The sequence below is a fragment of the Zonotrichia leucophrys genome, chromosome 3, assembly GCF_028769735.1.
Source record: "Zonotrichia leucophrys gambelii isolate GWCS_2022_RI chromosome 3, RI_Zleu_2.0, whole genome shotgun sequence".
NCBI classification, from domain to species: domain Eukaryota; kingdom Metazoa; phylum Chordata; class Aves; order Passeriformes; family Passerellidae; genus Zonotrichia; species Zonotrichia leucophrys.
Genome location: NC_088172.1, coordinates 70,163,688 through 70,184,839, shown reverse-complemented (window position 1 = coordinate 70,184,839; position 21,152 = coordinate 70,163,688). Strand labels below are relative to the sequence as shown.

The 21,152-nt window shown below is 37.2% G+C and overlaps 1 protein-coding gene across 9 annotated transcripts in view; it reads left to right on the top strand.

The window, feature by feature from the left end:
- LTBP1 (latent transforming growth factor beta binding protein 1) overlaps positions 1-21,152 on the top strand; it is a 188,988-nt gene that overhangs the window by 115,097 nt on the left and 52,739 nt on the right. For 4 of the 9 annotated variants that reach the window (XM_064708730.1, XM_064708726.1, XM_064708728.1 and 1 more), the window contains 10 exons: positions 3,910-4,032; positions 5,576-5,743; positions 8,588-8,821; positions 9,715-9,737; positions 10,738-10,840; positions 11,417-11,515; positions 13,544-13,669; positions 14,795-14,920; positions 15,600-15,722; positions 18,597-18,716. In XM_064708730.1, coding sequence (XP_064564800.1) covers positions 3,910-4,032; positions 5,576-5,743; positions 8,588-8,821; positions 9,715-9,737; positions 10,738-10,840; positions 11,417-11,515; positions 13,544-13,669; positions 14,795-14,920; positions 15,600-15,722; positions 18,597-18,716 — 1,245 coding nt within the window. The remainder of the gene's footprint in view (positions 1-3,909; positions 4,033-5,575; positions 5,744-8,587; positions 8,822-9,714; positions 9,738-10,737; positions 10,841-11,416; positions 11,516-13,543; positions 13,670-14,794; positions 14,921-15,599; positions 15,723-18,596; positions 18,717-21,152) is intronic. The other 5 variants (XM_064708727.1, XM_064708733.1, XM_064708729.1 and 2 more) reach the window with 4 other exon arrangements.

Sequence of the window (21,152 nt, the reverse complement as noted above, 5' to 3'; positions counted from 1 at the left end):
TACAAGAACAGTTCATCTGTAAAGAGATTGAATACTGAGGCAATAATGACAGCATCTGTGAATGTTTCCTGCAGAATAGTTGAATCATTTGGAAAGAAGGATGACTGTGAATTCATTAATTATAGGAAGATCCCATGTATCCACAAATTAGCCACTCCAGGAAATAATGCCTTGAAACATTTATACTTCTAATATTCAAATTTTATCTCTCTATAGATTTTTTAAACATTCCTTAAAACGAAGGTGGGTGTATATGAGTAAATTATATTATCTAATAAGTGAAGAATGAGCCATTATTCATTTTTAACATTCAAAAGACAAATGCACTTATGTTAAGCCGTGTAATTACTTACCTTGCTTAAAAACATGTAGAAGGGTAGAATTATTCTCCTAGATAGGAAGAAAAAGTGCCATCCATTTCATGCTAACATATATGTAAATAGCAAGGTATTTTAACAGTTAACAAAGAAGAGACTTAGATTTTACAGTTCTTATTTTCAGTAAAAAGACTAAGTCAAATTGTCATTATTTAAAAGAAGCTGTCTTCCTTACTGATGTAAAACTTAAATTCTGTTTTCATGAGACAAAGCATTTCTGCTAATTCTAATTCCAGAAAAAGTCATCTAAAAAGTGATACATTATGTATGTCGCTTGGCAGACAGCTTCCATTTTCCCCCAGTCGTATATTTAGCTTTTCTGTAAAGAAAAACATATAATGTGAATTTGGAAAGGGAGAAAGTTGTTTGAAATTGTCTGGGTATTACAATGTAGGAAGTAAAGAAATTATTTTCATTATGTGTATCAATTTCTCCTGTGTTTTTCCTCTTCCTCCAAAATCCGTATGTGGTTTTTGTTCATAAGTGTTTATGTAATTTGTGTATTTGTGTAATTGTGTTGAGGATTTTCATTTTGAAATGAACCTAGATAATGACATTTTTCCTGTACTCAGAGTAAAGGATACTTTCTCTTCCTCTAGCTTATTTCTGACATCAGAGAAAATGCTTTATCAAAGCAAGTAGAATAATTTTGTGGTTTAGCATTTGAAGACTGATCTGACAACCCAAATTGCCAACAGAGAGAAAATTCAGTAGAAGGTTCTTGAGTGTTCCAGTATTTTCTTTGTATTAGCTTCTAGATATTTCAGAGTATTTTGTTCCGTCAGGTCCTAGTTGAGCCTAATTTTGGAAAATAGCACATTAGTAATATGTCCTTTCCTCCCAACAACTTTACAGCAGCATCACTGTGTTTCTATTTAGGGATGTTTCAATAATATCTTTAGTTTGCCAACTGTTAAGATTTAAGTTAATTTCTTTAATACTCACAAATTATAATGGTATTGGAATAGTGATAATCTTTCTTCTGGGATCAGTTGGGACAGTGTAGATGCCTTCAATCATATTTTGAGATTTCAGGGTAAAAGAAAGAACCTAGTCAGATGAAAAACTTCATAAAATTCAAGTACATCTGAAAATGTCTAGCTTGATAAATATTCTGTATTAATGCAATCCTTAAATAAGATCCTCCTTTTCTTATATGGGATGTCATCCTGCTTAAACATTGGACGGGACAAAAAGTAGACTACTGTACAAAAATATTTCAGCTGTTTTTTCTGCTCTTTTCTTATACCATTCTCTTCTTTAAATAGTCCACTCCCTCTGAGGTCAGAAAGTCATACAGTCTGGGAATTTCACTTGAAAATTCCTTTGAGGCAGAGCTGATCCTTTGTATTTCATGTGGTTTCCATCACATTTCATCCAAAGTCCTAGGATATAAATTATTACTCCTTGTCACACGCAGCTAAGTGCATAGAAGTGAAGTTTATCCATGTGGTGTCAAGATATTATTTTAGGTAGAGCACTGGAAGAGCTGAGGGATAAGCTCAACACAGTATTTGGGAAAAAAATGTGCCTGATATGGCAACTGCCGGAGTCTGCTGTGCTATACACTCTTGTGTCATGGGACAGGTAGCCAAACTTACGGAGAAAAATGAAGAGAGAGTCTTTCTGTAGGTTTCCAAATGCAAACTTTGGCACATCTGTTACATTTTGTATATTCAACCTCTTACCCTGAGTGATGGTGTTGAATTACAAAGCAACATACAGTGAGGTCAAATATAATGAGGTTGGTATTATAAAAGGTAAAAGGAAAGATAATAAATATTATATATTTTAGATAAAAGATCACTAATATTTGATTTTTAAAGAGCTAGCTGGAATTTCTGACTTCCACATGAAGTTTGTTTACCCAGCAGGGTAGGTGTTTTTTCTTAGCCTTGAGGATAGGGAGGAAAAGTCTGATGCAAAAATAATAGATGTAAATATTTTAAGGTAGGTCTATTTCAACCTATTCTCTCCATTTTTTTTGAAAGAAGAGATCACAATTTATGACACAGATAATTATGAATTAGAGGATTTTTTAAATTTTATTTTTGTTACTATTTTGGTATTTGGATTATCAGTGCAAACTCTGTTGTTGCTGTCTCCTGAAATAAAAACCTAGTTTGGCTGACTTATGGTTCCAGATGGTATCCAGATGATTATTAGACGGGTCCTGTTTTAAGAATAAGTAAACTACAAATGCAACCATGAGTGTGGTACAGACCTGAGACCGAATGCTTGGGGAATGGGAGGATTATTCAGTCAGACCCTGAAAGCAACACTTGTGCAGGTGGCCTAGTAACAGCAAACTTCATTAAAGCAGTTCACAGAATTAGAGAGCACACAGAGTTGGAAGGGACCCACAAGAATCATAGAGTCAAGCTCCTGCCCTGCACAGCAGCATCCCCAGGAATCACACCACATGCCCAAGAGTTTTCTTCAAACACTTCTTGTATTCTGAAAGGCTGGTGCTGTGAGCACTTCCCTGGGGAGCCTGTTCCACTGCCAAACCACCCTCTGGGTGAAGAATCTTTTCCAAATATCCGACTTAACAACTTATCCCCAACACAGCTTCAGTCCATTTCCTTGAGTCCTGTCACTGTCACCACAGAACAGAGATCAGTGTCTGCCCCTCCTGTTCCCCTCATGAGGAAGCTGTAACTGCAGTGAGCTCTGCCCTCCGTCCCCTCCAGGCTGAACAGACCCAGTGACCTCAGCTGCTCCTCATACAACTACTCCTCAAGGCTCTTCACCATCTTTTCTGCCCTCCTTTGGACACTCTAACAGTTCAATGTCCTTTTTTCATTGTGTCCCCCAAAGCTGCCCCCAGCACTGGAGGTGAGGCTGCCCCAGCTCAGAGCAGAGCAGGACAATCCCCTCCCTTGCCCAGCTGGTGATGCTGTCCCTGATGCCCCCAGGACAGGGCTGGCCCCCCTGGCTGCCAGGGCACTGCTGGCTCAGGTTCAACATTATTGTTAAGAAGTTGTGTTGCTGTTGCTGCAGCTGCAATGCTTTCCATGGCAGGTGTGTTCTGTGCTCCCTGAAGCATGTTCTTGCCATCAAGTTCCTTTGCGCTACAGATATTTTTGCCTTTCAGTATAATGAACCACTGAGCACTCTTAAATATAAATACTAATAAAAACTGTATTAAATGTGGCAAGCAGTGTTCTACCCTTTGTAAAATGTACTAGATTGGGTAAATCTTGTCTCTTTGAATGTTCTTGTGAGCTGTGTTGAGCTGTGCTAGCAATCATCTAGTCAGGAGAAGAAAGGTCGATAAGCCGGTCAAAGTGTATTTGTTTTTCTAATTCAGTGTACTTAAGAATGATGTATAAATATAATTTTGTTTCTGCTATGTTCTCAGCAGTGTTTTAAAGGGTTATAAATCGCATGTCAGTATGGGGAAAAGTGTTGATTAGAGTGTTAACTTGTAACAATTATCCTTCATATATTAAAAAAAAAAAGTACTTCTGAAGAAAGAAAAATATTAGTACATGTTTCAGCATCTGATTTTTTTTCACTTTTCCCACAGATATCAATGAGTGTCAGTTACAGGGAGTATGCCCTAATGGTGAGTGCTTGAATACCATGGGCAGCTACAGATGTACCTGCAAAATGGGTTTTGTGCCAGATCCTACCCTCTCAAGATGCATCCGTAAGTAATACTGCTAATCAAAGTACCAAATTAGATACTTAGTTACATTTCAGATGAAGATTTATTTGACTGGGCCCAATTATTCTCATCTGTCAGCTTTCTTTTTCTGTCCCCAACTCATGTTCTCAGTATATTTGCTTTATTTACTCAGTCTCAGTGCTCCTGCCTCTTTTCTGTTTCTTTGTCCCGGAAACCTTGCTCTCCACCAGTGGCTGCCCAGGATTCTTTCTATCTTTTCCTGATTTTCTTGACACCAAATCTTCAAGGCCATGTCCAGCTCCAATGTACATTTTTCAGTAGCCTGGAGTTTCTACTTTTTTTTTTTTCACTCCCCTCTCTGCTAGTTTCGGCCAAAACCATCTTTATGTTCTACTCTCCCCTTTTCCCGTTCTGAAGCTTTGATCTTGGTTGTTTCCATTAATAAACATTAAGCCCAGGATGGTCTTTGGCACATTTTCCTTTTAATTAAGAAGAATTAAAAATTAAGAGATAATTAGGAGAAAGAAAAAGTTGTGAATGACATGAATGCAAGTATTTCCCTCTGTTAGTTAGCTTTTACTTTGGTTACAATCAATGACCTCTGCAAGAAGAAAAGACCATGTAAAGAACAAATTTTTTCTTTTTTTTTTTGTGAAGAATATGTACAGGTGAAAAATAGCTATAATCCTAAGTTTTTTCTCTGAGCTATCTTTACATTTATAAAATATAGTCTCAAGTCATAGTTGAGTTCTTTCTTTTTTTTTCCTACCTTAACTATCTTATGCTACTAGTTAATAACACTCTGCTGCTGAGAGAGCTTCTCAGCAGTTTGAAGAACTTCATACTGCTTTGCAGTTGAACACCAGAAGAGAGGAGTTGGTTGTTGGGTTTTGGTTTTGCTTCCACATGTCATGTTGAAAATCAGATGTCTGTATTTTTTGATTTATGTGAATGTGTTACCCAGAAGTGTTAACTTTATGTTAATGTGGATGCATAAATTAGAAAGCTGGATGGACTTTACCTTTCTGTTACCTCATACTAATCACAGTTTATGGCCTTTGGCTCTTGCACATTGAAACTAAGCATAACAAAATGTTGATGTGTAATTGTCTCTTTTATGAAAAAAAAATCATATATGCTACCTAAAGCTTTTGCAGACTTACTGATATAGCGTCCTTCTAGATGGACATTCCTTTGGCTTTACAGCTTGACACAACTGTGTGGAGCCAGTGCCTGATCTTCAGCAGCTGTGTGCAAGTGAGAGTGACAATTCTCACTCTTTACTGTGGCAGCTTGGCAACTGCTGGTTTTGAATTTACTTTTTGTTGTTGTTGTTTTTCTTTCAAATACTTCTTACCCTTGATCTAGAGTAAGCTGGAATTCGGAGCATTTGATGCAAAGTAATAATTTTTAATGTTGTGATTCTCATCTGAGATAGGTGTTTGAAATAGAACATCTGCTGACAGAATATTAATCTGTTTAAGTGGTTTTGGAAATCTAGTGGTGTTTCTCTGTTTTGCTTTTCATGTGAACAGTACCATCCTCTCTTCCACTTTCATTGCAGCTGATAACCCTGTAGTTGCTGAAGAGAAAGGACCCTGCTACCGGTTTGTTAGTGCAGGAAAGCAATGCATGCATCCTCTTTCTGTGCAGCTCAGCAAGCAGCTTTGCTGTTGCAGTGTTGGCAAAGCCTGGGGCCCACACTGTGAGAAGTGTCCGCTCCCAGGAACAGGTAAGCACCTCCCACTAAACACACAAGCTCTTGGCCCTGCCCCCTAATTTGTTGTGCACGCTTTTAAAAAAACCAAAACAACCACCAGAGTATATACTTTAGATAGAGGAAAAGTAACCCAAAATGTAGTTAATACTCTTCAGTTGGTAAAGGCTGTGGCGGCTTTTGAGAATTCAGTTACAGAGTGACATGGGATGTAGTTTGTATTACACTTAGTAGGATATGCACAGTAGTGTCTCGGCTTTCTCATCTTCTTTCATATCTTTACCATCCATTTTGAGGAATGTGCTATTCCTTACTTGATACATAAAACTTTCTTGTATTATCAGTGCTCCTTTGGAGCTCTGCTGTTATTTAAATATATAAGGAGTTCAAAAACATCAGGCTGTTTGGTCACCGCTCTCACTTTGGCAGGTTATGGATTGAGATACCACATACCAATCACTGTTTTCAAGTACTTTTTATTCACTGATGTTGCTTAAAACTGAAATGCCCATGGAGTCTTCAATCAAAATCAATTTAATTTTTCCCAAATGTAATATCAAATTAATCTGTTTTAGAAGCACTATTGCTTGTTGTAATATACATGATGTCCAATCTCTTGAGTATGTTAGCCCAGGTATTTTTAGTGACAATCCACTGTGCTTACTTGAAGCTGCTGCTGCAGATGTCATTGTCATGATACAGGTCATGTGTTTCTCTGAAGTAATTTGTAAAGATTTACATTTTCAAACCAGCGAGCTGCTTTGTGAAATCCACAGCTGCTATCAGAGGTGTAAAGAGATATGATGAGCAGATTCCTTTCTGAAGTTTGACTTACAGAAATGAAAGTGACCAACAGTTTTGAGCATTTCAATGGATTTTTAAAGCCACTGTTTCCTGCATAATCATTGGATCACTAGATTATTGATCAGGATTTAAAACTCCAGTTCACTTTTGGATAAATAATATTTCTATGGCTTTTTAATGGAGAAAAAAATCTATTCTTATGAGATAACTTGCAATTTAAATGCAGATGTTTCATATCTGTGAGAATATTGCATGAGGCTTTATGCCCAATAGTGTGTATAGTGGAGCACAGAATTCATCCTTATATGACTGCTATATAGTCACAAAAAATATATTGAGTATCATATGGAATTGGTTATTGTAGTGATTTTTTTCTCAATGAAAAAAACTTTAGTAATCTCTTAGTAGAAAATTCTGATGAGCTTTTCCCATTTAATAACTACGTGCATGATTTAAAAACATGTTCCTTTCTGTAACAGGTTAAATTGATAATGTTTCAGAGTTTTCTATGAAATATGTGTGAAAGTGGGATACTCCAGAAGGGGGTAATGTATTTACTGCAGCATCCCATGTTAGTATAAAAGCCACTAAAATAAAAAGCTTCTAAAATATTCATACTAAGTAAATGGTCTCCTGAAGAGACACTGAGAGGCCAGATTTGTATGCCCAGGCATTGAGAGATCTTATCAGAGCTGTAGTAGCATAAGACTCACATTTCTGTTTTTCATTTGAGAGAATATGACCTGAAGCAAGGTTTCCTATGTCCTAAGTATGCATCTGAAGGGACAGACAGCAAATTTTCTGTCTTACTCTTTTGACCAGAATTTACACCCTCAGTTGGGTATTATGGCAAGTTTTGATATTAGATGTCCCAGCAAAAAGTATTTCCTTATTCTGAATCCACTCAATTTCATTAGTTTCACCCTTCATATTTTCTATTACTAAGACACTATCAGAACACATTGTGCAGTTAATGCATATTGGTTAATGTATAGTTTAACTCATCTCTGGAGAGCTTTTAGCTACTTTGTGCTTTTATTTTAGATACTAATTTGTTTTGAAACCCTGATGTGTTCAAAACAGGATTTGTGAACATATCAATGCCCCACTTGGCAGATCCCTCAGGCTGCCATAAGAATTCCCACACAGGAGACTAAATCTTTTTTGTTTCATCCCAACATGGCTTTACCTAGAGCAATAAGGACAATGAAGCACTGCTCCCTCAAGACTCCTAAAGGTCTCCTGACCCTGACAGGATTATAGCTATTCTCTTTAATGGGGAGGAAGACTGACTTGCATTTCTTTCTCATTTTACTCTTCCAGTAGAAAGAATGCGAAATATGATGTTCATATAGAGCGCCTGTAGAGATAGAGCAAGTGCTGTTGCCTGACTTTAATTAACTTTTTCTGTAGCAGCTTTATAAATAAGGTTATTTCCCCTCTCTTCCAGTAGTGATTTGGCTTCTTATGATCCCCATCTTGTTTTTAGCCAGCCTTTTTCAATTCAGTGGAATTTGGATCTGGACTGTTATGAGGCCTCTGATGTAGTCAGGTGGGATCCTGTGGATCAGTGTTGATACTGGTTGATAGTGTTCTGCTCCTTTAGTACAGGGCTGGTGAGCTTTTTCCCTTTGATTTCTACAAAAAAGAAAATGATAGCAGTAGTGATCTCCATTCATTATGCAATATAGGTGATAAAAAGTACTTGCACATTTAAATTTAGACCAATTTAAATGTATAGTCACTTTAAATTTTAGTGACTGTTTCAAGGGAATTAATTTAAAAAAATCTTGATATATTGACAGATAAGCATAACTAAAGAAAAATGGTAAACTGGAATGGAAACCTTCTGGGAAAACCAGTCAGAACATGCCTTTGGGAGAATGCTCAATCATATTAGCATGCTATGCATAGCTTCTCTTTAAGAAGTTTTTTGTAAATATGTATATACAATACGAGATGAAATTTTTTAGTGGTAGTCATTATATTTTCCACTATGTCAACATATTGCACTTTTAGACTCCTAAAAGGAATATTTTCCCATCCCAAATCTAGCTGCTTTTAAGGAAATCTGCCCTGGTGGAATGGGTTATACGGTTTCTGGCCCTCACAGAAACAAGCTATATCATCACCCTGCAGTTAGAGTACAGCCACCTGCCATTGGCAAGACCCCGATTACTCAACCTGTTGCTAAAGGTACTTCTCCTCCACCTCTCCCAGCAAAGGAAGAGCCAGTGGAGGCATTGAGCTTCTCACAGAAAAGTGAGACTGAGATGGCTGTACAAGAAGGTGAGAGTGGGGGAATTTAGTCTTTCTCTGTTTCTGTGCATGTGTCTTCCATGGTTTGTTTCTTTTGTGGCAGCTGCGGACAGTGCAGGGCCGAGAGGCAGCGCTCCCCACACCAGAGCATTCCCTGGTGCCCGCTGTGTGGCATCATGGGATTCGCTCCTCACAGGCTGTGGGTAGGTCCTGCCAGATGCTGAGACCATGGAGAGAGAGCGAGACTGCTTTTATCTCAATCATTTTTATGATCAGAAATAGTACATATTTTTTAAGTCTTTTTGTAAGACCTAAAAAACCTTATTTTATATATATATATATTTATGAATTCTAAAAAGGAAAGCTGCAATGGAAAATAAGAATTTATATGAAATTTCTACCACTCCTTCCCAGAAAAAAAAGTCATATTTGCAGAGGAAAAACCCCCAAACTACTCTTACTTGTCAAAAGAAAAGACAAATTTTAAAACTTTTTTTTGCAATAAATTCTTGCAAATTTGTTAGTGGCAAATTATATATCATTATGACATTATTTTACCTTTAAAGTGTTTACAGATGTTGATATGCCTTGGAAGGAATTGAAAAGGTTTCATCAGTGAGTTAATAACCTGTGTGCTTGTCAAATTGTTTCTGAGGAAGCAGGTAAACAATTGAGAAATCTACAAGGGAGCTGAATACTGAGTAAATAAACATTAGATGGTGTGTAGAATCTTATTCTGGTTTTCAGGTTAGTTTTTTACACTTGCTTCAGGAACATGATTTCATGTTTCCACTAGTTTGGAATGAGGTTTGAACCTGAATTTTTTGTGTGATGGCGATGACTGCTTTCAAATGTGACAAAATATGTAATAAAATATTTTGTGAAAACTGATTAATTCTCTTTTTTTTTCTTTCTGGTTTTAGTGGCAACTGCAGCTCCTGATCAGGTAAAACGTGATGTAATTTATGTAGAAATTAGAATGCAGACCATGCATGAGATGGGATACAGATAACTGAAAGGATTTAGACTTTATGATGTACAAACAAGTCACTGTGGACTTGCTGCTCAAACCCTGAGGCAAAAAGAGCTTGTGTTGTTATAATGTACAACAACAGGCAGGTAGTGAAGTACAGGAAAGAGATTATTTTAACCTCTCTTAGAGACATTTGCTGGAGAGTCTGGTACATATTGCTCTGTCCCCTTCTGGAGACTGTTTTAAAGAGGATACTGAAAAATGCAGAGAGTATGAAGAAGAGACACAGATACTAACAGCTAGAGCAAACAAATCAGAGAGAAATGCTATGAAGCTTTGAGAAGCATTTGTGACACCTACTTATGAGGCTGGTATGAGTGCCTAAGTTAATTTCATTGTATAGGGTGTCCTGTGTTCATTGGAGAAGAGTAAGTGTGTGTCTTTTTGAAGTCCCCTGTTCTGGAGGTTTCAGGTTTTCTGTGCTGGAGATAATGGGATTTGTTGTGAATAATTGCAGCTGTTCTCCATTTAATTTTCTACAGACATACAAGCATATAATATTTCTGTGAAAATGAGATGATGGGTTCAGTAGCTAAGAAGGAACCTTTCACAGTTGTCAGACACCTAGATGTGATTGTATACTTTTGTGTGATGCTGAACTGCATTCAAATGCTATTTGTAAGCAATTAAAGACCAGAGAATGGGAGAATTATGGAAGGACAATGCCAAAGATGCAATTAGAAGCTCTAGGAAATGGCTGCTTCAAGTAAAATCAGTGTTAAATTGTATTCTGTTGTATAAACATAGTATTCCACGTTCATTCAGTTTTGAATTGGTGGTGATTAATGATCTGCTATCAAAAGCCACTCATGTGAGAATATTAGCAATGTCTCAAGCCAGTTGTTTGTGGGTAGCTGTGAATTAAGAGAATTAAGAGAATGTTTTCAGAATGTTATATTTTTTATCATTCTAGGAATTAGCTTCCATTGATCAAGAAAAGCAGCCTTATCTAGAGCCTGGGCAGCCTCAGCTTTCTCCTGGAGTTTCAACAATTAACCTGCATCCACAGTTTCCAGGTAACTTATTTTATCTTTTCTTTCAGTATGACAGAATGCTTACAGTTCTTAAAGAATGGGAAAGTAGCAATTCTAACAGTAACTAATGAAAAAATGATTGGAGCTTCAAAAGCAATTTCTCCATGGCCAAAAAAAAAACCTGGAAGCAGAAGTGGGAGGAATTGAGAGGTTTGCATTGGTTTAGTGACTTGTGTAGGAGATAAAGACATATTTTAAGAAGTGGTATCCTGGATTATGTGCATGAGAATGTTAATGTCAGCAGAGGTGAAACCTTGTGCTCCTTTCAAGAGGAAACTATGCTTAGGTGGCTCTTTGCAGATTTATCCATAACTTTTGCTGCAAAAGTTTTGCGACTGTGTTTGCTTTCTTTAGCACCTCAGTGGCTTTTTTCACAAGCAGTAGAAAGATGAAAACCGCAATTACACGGGTTTTTTTCTACTGTAGGGCAAAGCAGAATAAACAAAAATCTCCATAGTGCCTAGCTTATTCATGTGTGAATTCTTTAATGGTTGTGGTTTTTGCATGCTTTAAAATGGGTTTTTTGGATGTGATTAATTTCCATTTCATGTCACACAGTAGTGATTGAGAAAACATCCCCTCCTTTGCCTGTTGAAGTTGCTCCCGAAGTCTCTACTTCCAGTGCAAGTCAAGTTATTGCACCTACTCAAGTTACAGGTATTGTACTTCTCTTTTAGAACTGCAATAAATTAAGAAGTTGCTGAGTTTCTGACACTATTGTTCTGTGCTGTTACTGAGTTACCATAGTGAAGAGAACATGGTTGTAGAACAGAAGGAATATTCTGGAGAAAGTGCAGAACAGCACAACAACGAGGGTTTCTACTATCAAGAAAGGCAGGACAGGTCCTCCAGGATGTACCTGCCATTTTTGAGTCCACAAGTAAAGGACAGAAGATAAAATTAATAATTCGCCTCAGATTCATTTCTGGACTTTATTTGCAGATCTGCAAGGCAAGTCCAGAACTAAATACTTCTTGAATTCAAGTCAGGTTGTTAGACAGTCTTGCATGTGTTTTCATGAAGTATACATGATGATGTTCATTGAGGGGTGTAGAGTTCAAGGGATGTAGATCAGAATGTTCTGTAAAAAGCAGGTGAGACATTACTGTAAGATCTGTTTTGAAATGTTCTTTTGATGTTTGTGCTTCATCCTTTTTTAATGTATTAGAGTTGCCTCATCTTCATCTATGTGTCAAGAAGTGAAAATAACAGAAATGCACCTGCCATAGCTGAAATTTGTCTAAATGACAGCTGTGTCAAAAAGACATCAAAATTTCTTTTGCCATACATTTAGAAGCCAAAAGGTGAATGTACCATATTTGTATACATGAGAGCAATTCACACTGGTTAGAATGAACCAGAATGAACACAGGTGCTTTGAAGTGTTTGCAGTATCCTGGTAAATACTGTAAGATGCATTCTTGTTTATTGTAGAGATATTTAGGCCTACAAAGAGGTTTCCTGATTTCCATTCAGAGGGACAAATTTCACATACTTTAATAAAAAATGAACTCTTCAGAATGGTTTTTCATTGATGCAGGAATGGATTTTTAAGTTGATGCAATGCACGCAGGGTCTAAATCACCCAGTTGTACAATTCTGTCTGCAGTTAAATCCTCTGGGATGTACTGTAAGAGTAGAGAAAGAATCCTGTCTGTCTGTAAGCATTCTGCTTACTGTAATTATAGCAAACTGCTGCCTTCAGTTTGCTATAATTACAGTTTATCAATCCCATACAAAGGTTCAAATAGTTGTGATCATCAAAGTAGAACTTGGAAGTCAGCTCTTCTGTGACTGTGCCCCTTCTACCAGCCAGCTCCCAGCTTCTTTACAAGGAGAGAAAGTTACCTTGCTGGGCGCTCACATCAGTTAGTAAAAAGAAAATGGTAATTTTCCATGCTGTTTTTTATTTCCTCAGGAAAATTAGTAGAACTAGAAATTGCTGTGTGCTATAAATTAAAATGTTGTTCAGAGATAATAAAGCAAAAGTGCTGTAAGATTTGTAGGACAAAATCCTAAACAGGATTTAAAAAACTGACTGCAGTTTAAGCTGAGAAGTTTTTGAGTGCCTTATTTCTGTACTTTAAAATTTAGGTAAATTTAAATGTGACCTGCTTCTAAAGTCTAGATAAACAATTCTTCTTTACACTTAATTTCTTCTTTTTCAGGAATTACAATTCCATACTGCATATAACCTTAGTTTGTTGCAACTGAAGATAGTAAATATTAGTATTTTCTGCAGTAACGCATATACTTCAGGAATTTCTAAAACTACTGTAAGCATTGATTTAGCCTTCAATGCTGCCCATATCTGAATGTCCTTATCTTACAAAATACATCCAAGCCATTAGTAAATGAGTACTCTATAAATCAGGATACCCCCTGTGATCAAAAACTCACTGCAGTTATTTTCTTAATGTGCAATGCAAAGATTGAGCCATATATATTTCTTTATTTTATCTTCATTTTACTTTAAATTTTATGTACTAATTTATAGATCTTGGATGGGACATAAGGTTATGTCACTAGGAAAGGTGCAGACGGTTTCTAGATTCTCCCAGATAAGATATCCATAAACTTGATTTACACTTGTTTTCGTGCCTGAGCTTTCTACTTGGATTACAGAGTATTGTGCACTTACTGAGCTATGTAAGTTTAACATTAAATTTCTCTTTCTTTGCTTAGAAATCAACGAATGTACAGTTAATCCTGATATCTGTGGAGCAGGACAGTGTGTTAATTTGCCTGTGGGATACACTTGCATCTGCTACAAGGGGTTCAAACTTAATGATCAGCAGACAAAATGCATTGGTATGAAATGGTGCTTTCAAAAATCTGAAATAACCGTGCTATGAAATGCTTGAAATGTAGAATTTGGTTACGGGAAGTCTCTCCAGAGCAGTCAGGTGTTCAAACTACAAGGCTTTTTTTTCTATGCCAAATAAAATTTGTGAGGTAGTCTGTAATACAGCATTTCAACTGCTCTAAAATTATTGTGAATTTAATGAAATGGAGTGAAAACATCTCCCATTGTGATGTGAGAGAAAAAGAAATAGGCAGACCATCTCCTCTAAGCTGTGTATCAGGTATCTAAAAGTCAGACTACTAGGAGGAAATACCCTTCTGTTTGGAAAAAGAACGAATTTGTGCCTGTTTCTCACAGTGATTTACCCAGCTACCAGCTCTGCAGGCAGACTAAGTCCAGGCATTTTGTTATGTCATTCCTTTCAGCCTGCTACTAAAAAGAGAAGGTGTATCCCAAACAACCCAGAAGCACAGTGAGAGATCTGCAAAGTAAGGTCTCCATCCCCTTTTAAGCTAGTAAGTCTAGATGATGATTCTTTGGTGAACATAAGGCAGAGCACAAAGGGGTCCTACACGAGCCATTTCAGATTTGGAAGCAGCTGTATTGGTATCTTTTCTTCATTCAGAGTACACTGGTTCCTCTGTAACTTGGATCAGAAAGGGTGTATTGTATCTACAGATTATATGCTATAAAATGTTCATGCCACCAAAGCTCAGCAGCTTCACGCTGTAATACATGCTGTCAGGTGCAACTACAGTATTGAAAAATAAATTATGCAACACAGCCACATGGCAACTTAGAATCCCTTTATTTCGTCCAAATTTTATTAACATTCCATGCTTGCAGCTTGTGCTCATGTTGCACACAGTGTAGTGATTTGAACTGTAATCATGTCACGTTCTTCAGGCCAATGCAATATTCTTACAGTGTAAGCCAGTAAGAGCATTTTTCTCCAACCAAAACTATTTAATGCATCTTTTTTTCATCTCTGAGAGAAAACGTGGATACCTTTTCCAATAGTTAAAATAATTACAAGATCAGTCTTTTCAAATGCATGGCACAGAATACACAAAAAAGAATCACAGCTATATACGTTATTCTGTAGTCTTCTGATTTCATTTCTTTTACAGATATTAATGAGTGTGATCAGGCGCCACATCTCTGTTCCCTTGGACGCTGTGAAAATACAGAAGGAAGTTTCCTATGTATTTGCCAAGCTGGATTCATGGCCAGTGAAGATGGAACTGACTGCGTTGGTAATAACTAGTCTCCTTTATAGAAAATAAAAGTATCAGAATTATTCAAGAAGAGTAGCTAAATCTTCCTAATGTCCCCTTTTCAACTCTTTTTTTTCTCAATATCAGTGGTACTGGACTGATGTGTGGAAGTATATTTCACTCTCACCAGGTGTTGTGCTGAGCAAAACACCTATTTATTAACTGATACTCCTTTTCAGAATGTTTGTTTGTTGGAAAACAAGAATTTATTCAGTATATCATTGTTTAGGAAAACTACCAATAAGTGAAAACACCTGCTGTATAAAATACAAATATTCAACACTTTCATTGAGTAGAAGCTGAAACAAACCATATTTTTAAATACAGCTCCAAACAGCCACAGACTTCACAAAACAACACAAACAGCCTGAAGGGGCTGTGGTCTGCCTTAGGTTAGTGCTGGCTTGGGCACTGCGCAGATGCAGCAACACACATTGTGTTTACAGCCATAGGGATGCTCCCAAGCCACCTTCTATACCCTGGCTGTTTCTCAAACTCATTCTCTCTCTGATTACAAGCAGTGAGGTGGCTTGCAAACAGCTTCAAAAATCCAGACTTACTACTTAGTGTTTAGTTCAAGCAGAGTTTTGAGGAGATGCAAGCATTCAGTACTTTGATGGTGAGGCAACTTCTCTGAACTTCTCTTTGTCATCTGCAGATTTTGATGAATGTTCAAGACCTCACACTTGTGGAGAAGGCTTTTGTATAAACACTCTTGGCTCATACAGATGTGAATATTGTGATAGTGGCTACCAAATGAACAGGAGAGGGGAATGTGAAGGTAGGTTTGGACTCTTCCCTGGTGGTGATGATGGTTGATACTGATAGCACTTCATTGCACCATTTATTGATAGCACAAAACTAGTGCCAAACTACTGCTCTTTGGAATGATGAACATTCCCTCTATTCAAGGGAGGCTTTGCACTGCAGCTTGAGCTGCAAGGGGACAAATCTCAGAGGGTGCAGTCTTAAACAAGAAGCCTTTGTGAGTACTCTTCAATCTTTGTCATTATTTGGTGTCTGGAAATGCAATTCAATTCCTGCTATTTGAATTTAAGATGCTGTAAAGGAGTTCCCCCACTGTGTACAGAACCATCTTGGAACAGCCATTTTATCATCTCTTGCCATGGAATCACTAACTTCATTGTTAGTCCTTGCCTGCTTGCCAAGTTTTTGTTTAAACGAAGAAATTAACTTTTCCTATATTACATCAGGTCGCAAATGATAGGTTGACTTTTTAATATCCATATCAAGCAGATATTTCATGTTGCAGGAGATCCTAGCACATCTGACCTTCAAAGCTTTTTAGTGTGATATTTTGGTCTATTTTCCTGGTATTTTTTTCGTTCTCAACTTGAATGGTGAACTAAAACCCCCAAGAAATCATTTCATTTTAAACATGATTTTGTTTATGCTTTAGTATAAGTTACATAGGATAGAATAAAATCACTGACATGTTAGGTTGCCTGGAAAATAAGCAACTTAAAGCTGCCATGGATATATTTGCTGCTCTGAGCAATGATAAAAGAGTCTTATTTCAATTTTTTTAAAATTTATTTAAATGTTTCACAAACTCCACTCTTACAACTAGTCTTTGCAAATCTTTTCTGACTAGGGAATCTGTAATTCAGGTTAGAAATCAGACTTTTACACTACATCAAATTTGTTATTAACTTGTATTTTAAATAGTGTGGTGGTAGTCCTCTATAATTTAACTTAACAAAATATAATTTCTGAAACCAAATTCTCTCTTGAAAGTTATTTAAGGTTGCTTGAGGGGAAAATGCTCCTACATTAATCCATCAAACCAAGGAAATGATACATTTGGGGAATCATTTCACCCTGTCATCACTCTACTGACAGATTTCTAATTTCACAAAAAACTTCCTTCCACTCCCTCCACAGTTCAAAAACAAAGGCAAGAATCCTCCAGCCTGCTCACAATACTCAGGGCTCACTTGCCCTTCCTCACCCCGTCCTCATTCTGCCTTCAAGCTGTACTCACACAAGCCCTGTCACAGGCCTGGCCAGGGGAATGTAAAGAGTGCATAGATGTTCTTGTAAATTCTGCTGTTTCTGTAGAACAGTGTTTTAGTCATAGCTGAACATCATTGCACAGGATGAAGAATTCTCATATAAAAATCTTCTTGTGATTTTTTTAATGCTGTGCCACATCTAGACTTTATTTTGACGAAAAATTTCTGGACCAGGTGCATCATTCATGTTCTGAAGGCAGACACAGTCCACAGTTCTGAGAAGAAATTGGAGCAGAAGTGTAATTTTCTTTGTTAATTAAGTTAAAAAAAAAAACAAACTAACTCCCACAGCAGTTTAATGAGAAACTTTTCCAGGTCTGCATTGTAGCCACTTAGAAGAAGCCTGTTAGTGGTTTTATGAGAAAGTATTCTAAGCTGGACAATTGTGATTTTATGAAAAATTGTGATTTGCCTACATCCAGTGAGATGTTTGGAGCTGGAATGTTCAATTCTCTCAACCTTGGAGCATTGTCCAGTTAAATTACAAGTGTTGGTAGCTGCTTGAGTTCTGTGAGCTTGTTCTTAAAACTAGGAGTGAATTCCCTCCCTATGATCTGTGCTCAAGTAGCAGTCCTTAATTGCAGAAGACAAAACTGCTAGGCCTGGGGCAGGAAAAGGATGGAAGCTTAGGAAGCTGAGTTTAGAGGTGACTGACAATTTAATTAGTTCTGTGCACTGCATGAAGGAAGTATTCAATGGGAAAGATTATAATTATTGTGTAATTAAATACCATATTATAAAATGATCTCATACATGCTTGCAGACTGCAAGGAGACTGCCTACACAGTTTTAATTCCAGAATCTTCTGATCATTGGTCGCTTAACAGCAACTTGTCTTTGAATGTTGTTTTCTGTGTGCAGTCTCCTCTAGATTGCATATGTTGGATGTCTGGGTTTCCTTGGGGCAGGATAAGAAGTTGTTCTTGCTCAGAGCCTGAACATGAGTTCCATGACTTTTTCAGGACCTCTCTCTTCTTGTCATGGGCAGTCTAGGACCCTGCCTGATGCAGAAAGTCCCTCTCTCACCCTAAACATTGCCAGCCTCAGTGATGTGGCTTGTGCCTTCTTTCAGACAAAATTAACTCCTTACTCCATGTAAACCTCTTTGATTCTCATTCACACAATTATGTTTTTTGTCCCAGTAGCACTTGCATGCTGAATAACTGTGCAGCTTTGGAAAATACCAAATTGTGCTGTGCTTTTGGAAGCCAGAGTTACAGTTTTACTATTGTTCCAATGAACTTCCAAAGTCTTATCATAGAAAAAATCTCCGGCACTTCAGTATGATAAAGGAGTAACATGTAAAATAAAGGAATGTTATCTTTACGTGTGGTAGCCAGAAATCTGATATGCTGTATGTTCTGGAAGACCTACCAAAGATTTTTAGTAAAACAGAAAATTCAGATTCAGCTGCATGTATTATGAGCTACTCTATTTCTGAGATGCCCCTTTGCTGGTACAAATATGAGTGAACTTGTTCTTTCCTGTGCCTCTATCAGATAAATTACACAACTCTTTACATGCTTTAGTATCTCAGGAAGAGAGTCAGAGTAACCAGATTATTATTCAGTGTTCTACTATGGCTTGACCAGTATTTCCTTTTATCTTCTCTTTTGAAGACATCGATGAGTGCCTGACTCCAACTACCTGTCCAGATGCACAGTGCCTTAATGCTCCTGGCTCCTACCAGTGCATTCCTTGCAGAGTGGGATTCAGAGGCTGGAATGGACAGTGCCATGGTATGTTTAGTACTCTTTGTCTCTCTGGTTGTAGCTCTTGTTCTGAGGTGCTGTGTTTCATATTCAGTGTTACAACCTGATGACATCACTGTGCCTGAGTCCTCATTTCATTCAAGAATAACTGAAAATATAAGATTTTTGAAATTGCTTTATGTTCTCAGACACAGTACATAAGAGGAAATCTTGTTTTACTGTAGATAAATCTAGACTACAAATAATATAATTACAAAACAAAATTCTTGAAATAGAAAATATGGAACAGAAAGGGGATGTATTGTCAGTGAAATACTAGTAGGCTGTTGTTTGGCAAAGACAAGTGGAAAAATGGAAAAGACAAGTGCTAATACATCAGTGCAACTCAGGTTTTTCAGTGGAATATGAGAATTTGCTCATGGAGCATGTTAATTAAAGTCTAATTATCTGTGCTTCTAGCAACACATTAGTATATCTTAAAGCCCCTTGTCTAACTTTAGGTTGAGGGTTTAGGACAGATTTCTCGCATTTTACTTTTGTTGATTTTTTTGTAAATGTTAGATTAATTTTTCTTTTCAAAATCAGTTTTGACTATTTGAAATGGAGGTAAGAAAGTGCAAACTAATCCATTGTGCAAAAGGAAATAATCTTTTGCAGTTTTGAGTGCCACTTTTTTGGGACACTACCAGAAACTTAAATTTAGCATCAGTTGTGAAGGATCTGTTGCGAATATTCCTGCCCACTCCATGTATCACATGCCCTATAATTTGTGATTGTTGGAATAACCATGTTGCCTAAACCGGTGTACAATGACCTATACAGAGGGTGTTTGCATTAGTTTTGTGGGGCAGACTGTCAGCCACTTCCATGGCTTATTTTGTCATGGCTCCCGGTGCTGTGATGTGGTTCAGTTCACAAAGCAGTCTAACTAACCAAACAGAGTTTGGTTGAAGCAGCTCTGGTGGCTGGGATCTGCTGTGCTCCAGCTGCAGGTGTGGTGCTGATCTGTGGATCAAGATTAGAGCCGAGTTGCAGTGAGCCAATGTGTGGCTGTCAGAACTTCACCACCAATTTTGACGTGCAGATTACACCCTTTTCAACTGCCCTGTTTTCTGAAGAGGTCTTTACTGTCTGATCTGCCATGTCGTAGCTGCATATTTGGTCTTGTCATTTGACTTACTGTGGAGGAATGTATTTCTCTGGTGATTTAATGGAGTTGTAACAAGCTACAAAATGTTTACAACAAATTAATGGGTTTCTTTTTGCACTAATTACTCCACGTTGATCTTTGTTTCATTCCTGCCCACCTGCCTGCATTCCTGGTGCCCTTGCAAAGAATGTGGCATATGTACTCTGTTAAGAGTGCTCTGACTTAACTCATTTTTTTTTTTCTTTTGCAAAAATGTTGTCCTAATTTTGCCTTCTTTCCCAATATTAAGCTTTATTTCTGTACCTATTTATGGAAATAGCTTGGTTGAAAATTCCCTGACAAAACTTTCAGTTGTTTCATTCTTACTAACCAGGTTAGTAGGAGGGGAATGAGAGAAGTCAGTTCTTTGCTCAGAACTAAGTCATGCAAGGAATATGTCTTGATTTAAAGTGATAATTTTTTTCCTTGTATTACTTCATGTAGCTTTCCTTTTATCCTTTGTCTTATGAAATGTTCTAAGCCTAGAATTCTTACTCACTTCATTAGTGATGTGATCACTCCGTTTTTTGTTTATCCTAGGCTTACATCATGTTGGAAATGAGCCATACATATTTTAGAAATTGTAATGCAGACATTTTTTCTTAAATCTGTAGTTCTGCAATATGGCACCACTTAAATACACCAAAAAGGAAAATATTTCCCATTATCTGTGAAGGATATTTAAATCCATTGTTCCATAAATTCATTTGTTTCTCCTGTTAGTTTAGATCAGTTGCAGCTCTTCTGTTTTTCCACAGTGCTGTTTTCAGTAATTTTTTTACTTCACTTCATTCCTCTGCATGCACTTTATCCTACAGATAGGTCTTTGATGCCATTTATATTGTAATCTTGCAGGATTTAAAGCCAGGAACATAGCCACTTCTGTTTTATTAAGCAAAGTCCATCAGTTCACTTCAAACTCAGGTAGACTGCATTTATCTGGAGTTTAGGTGGGAATGTTCAGTGTGTATTGGAAGAAATGGAAAAGGACGCTTGCGCAGCCTGACTCCTCATTGTCTTGAAATTGTCACTGTCCCAGGTCCCTCACTGCACTTGTGTTGTACAGGGACTATTTGAAATAATTGGTTTTTAAGTTTACTTTCAGCCACTGATTAATTTTTATTTCATTTTTCTCTCTGCACATTTTCACATTCAAATAAAGTCAGATCATGATGTGTCTAGAGCACGCTTCTGTGTATTGAAGAGCAAATTTTAAAAGCAGGTTGACAAAACTTTCTAGATCACTTCATCCTTGTGGTTATAACCGTGGTGGA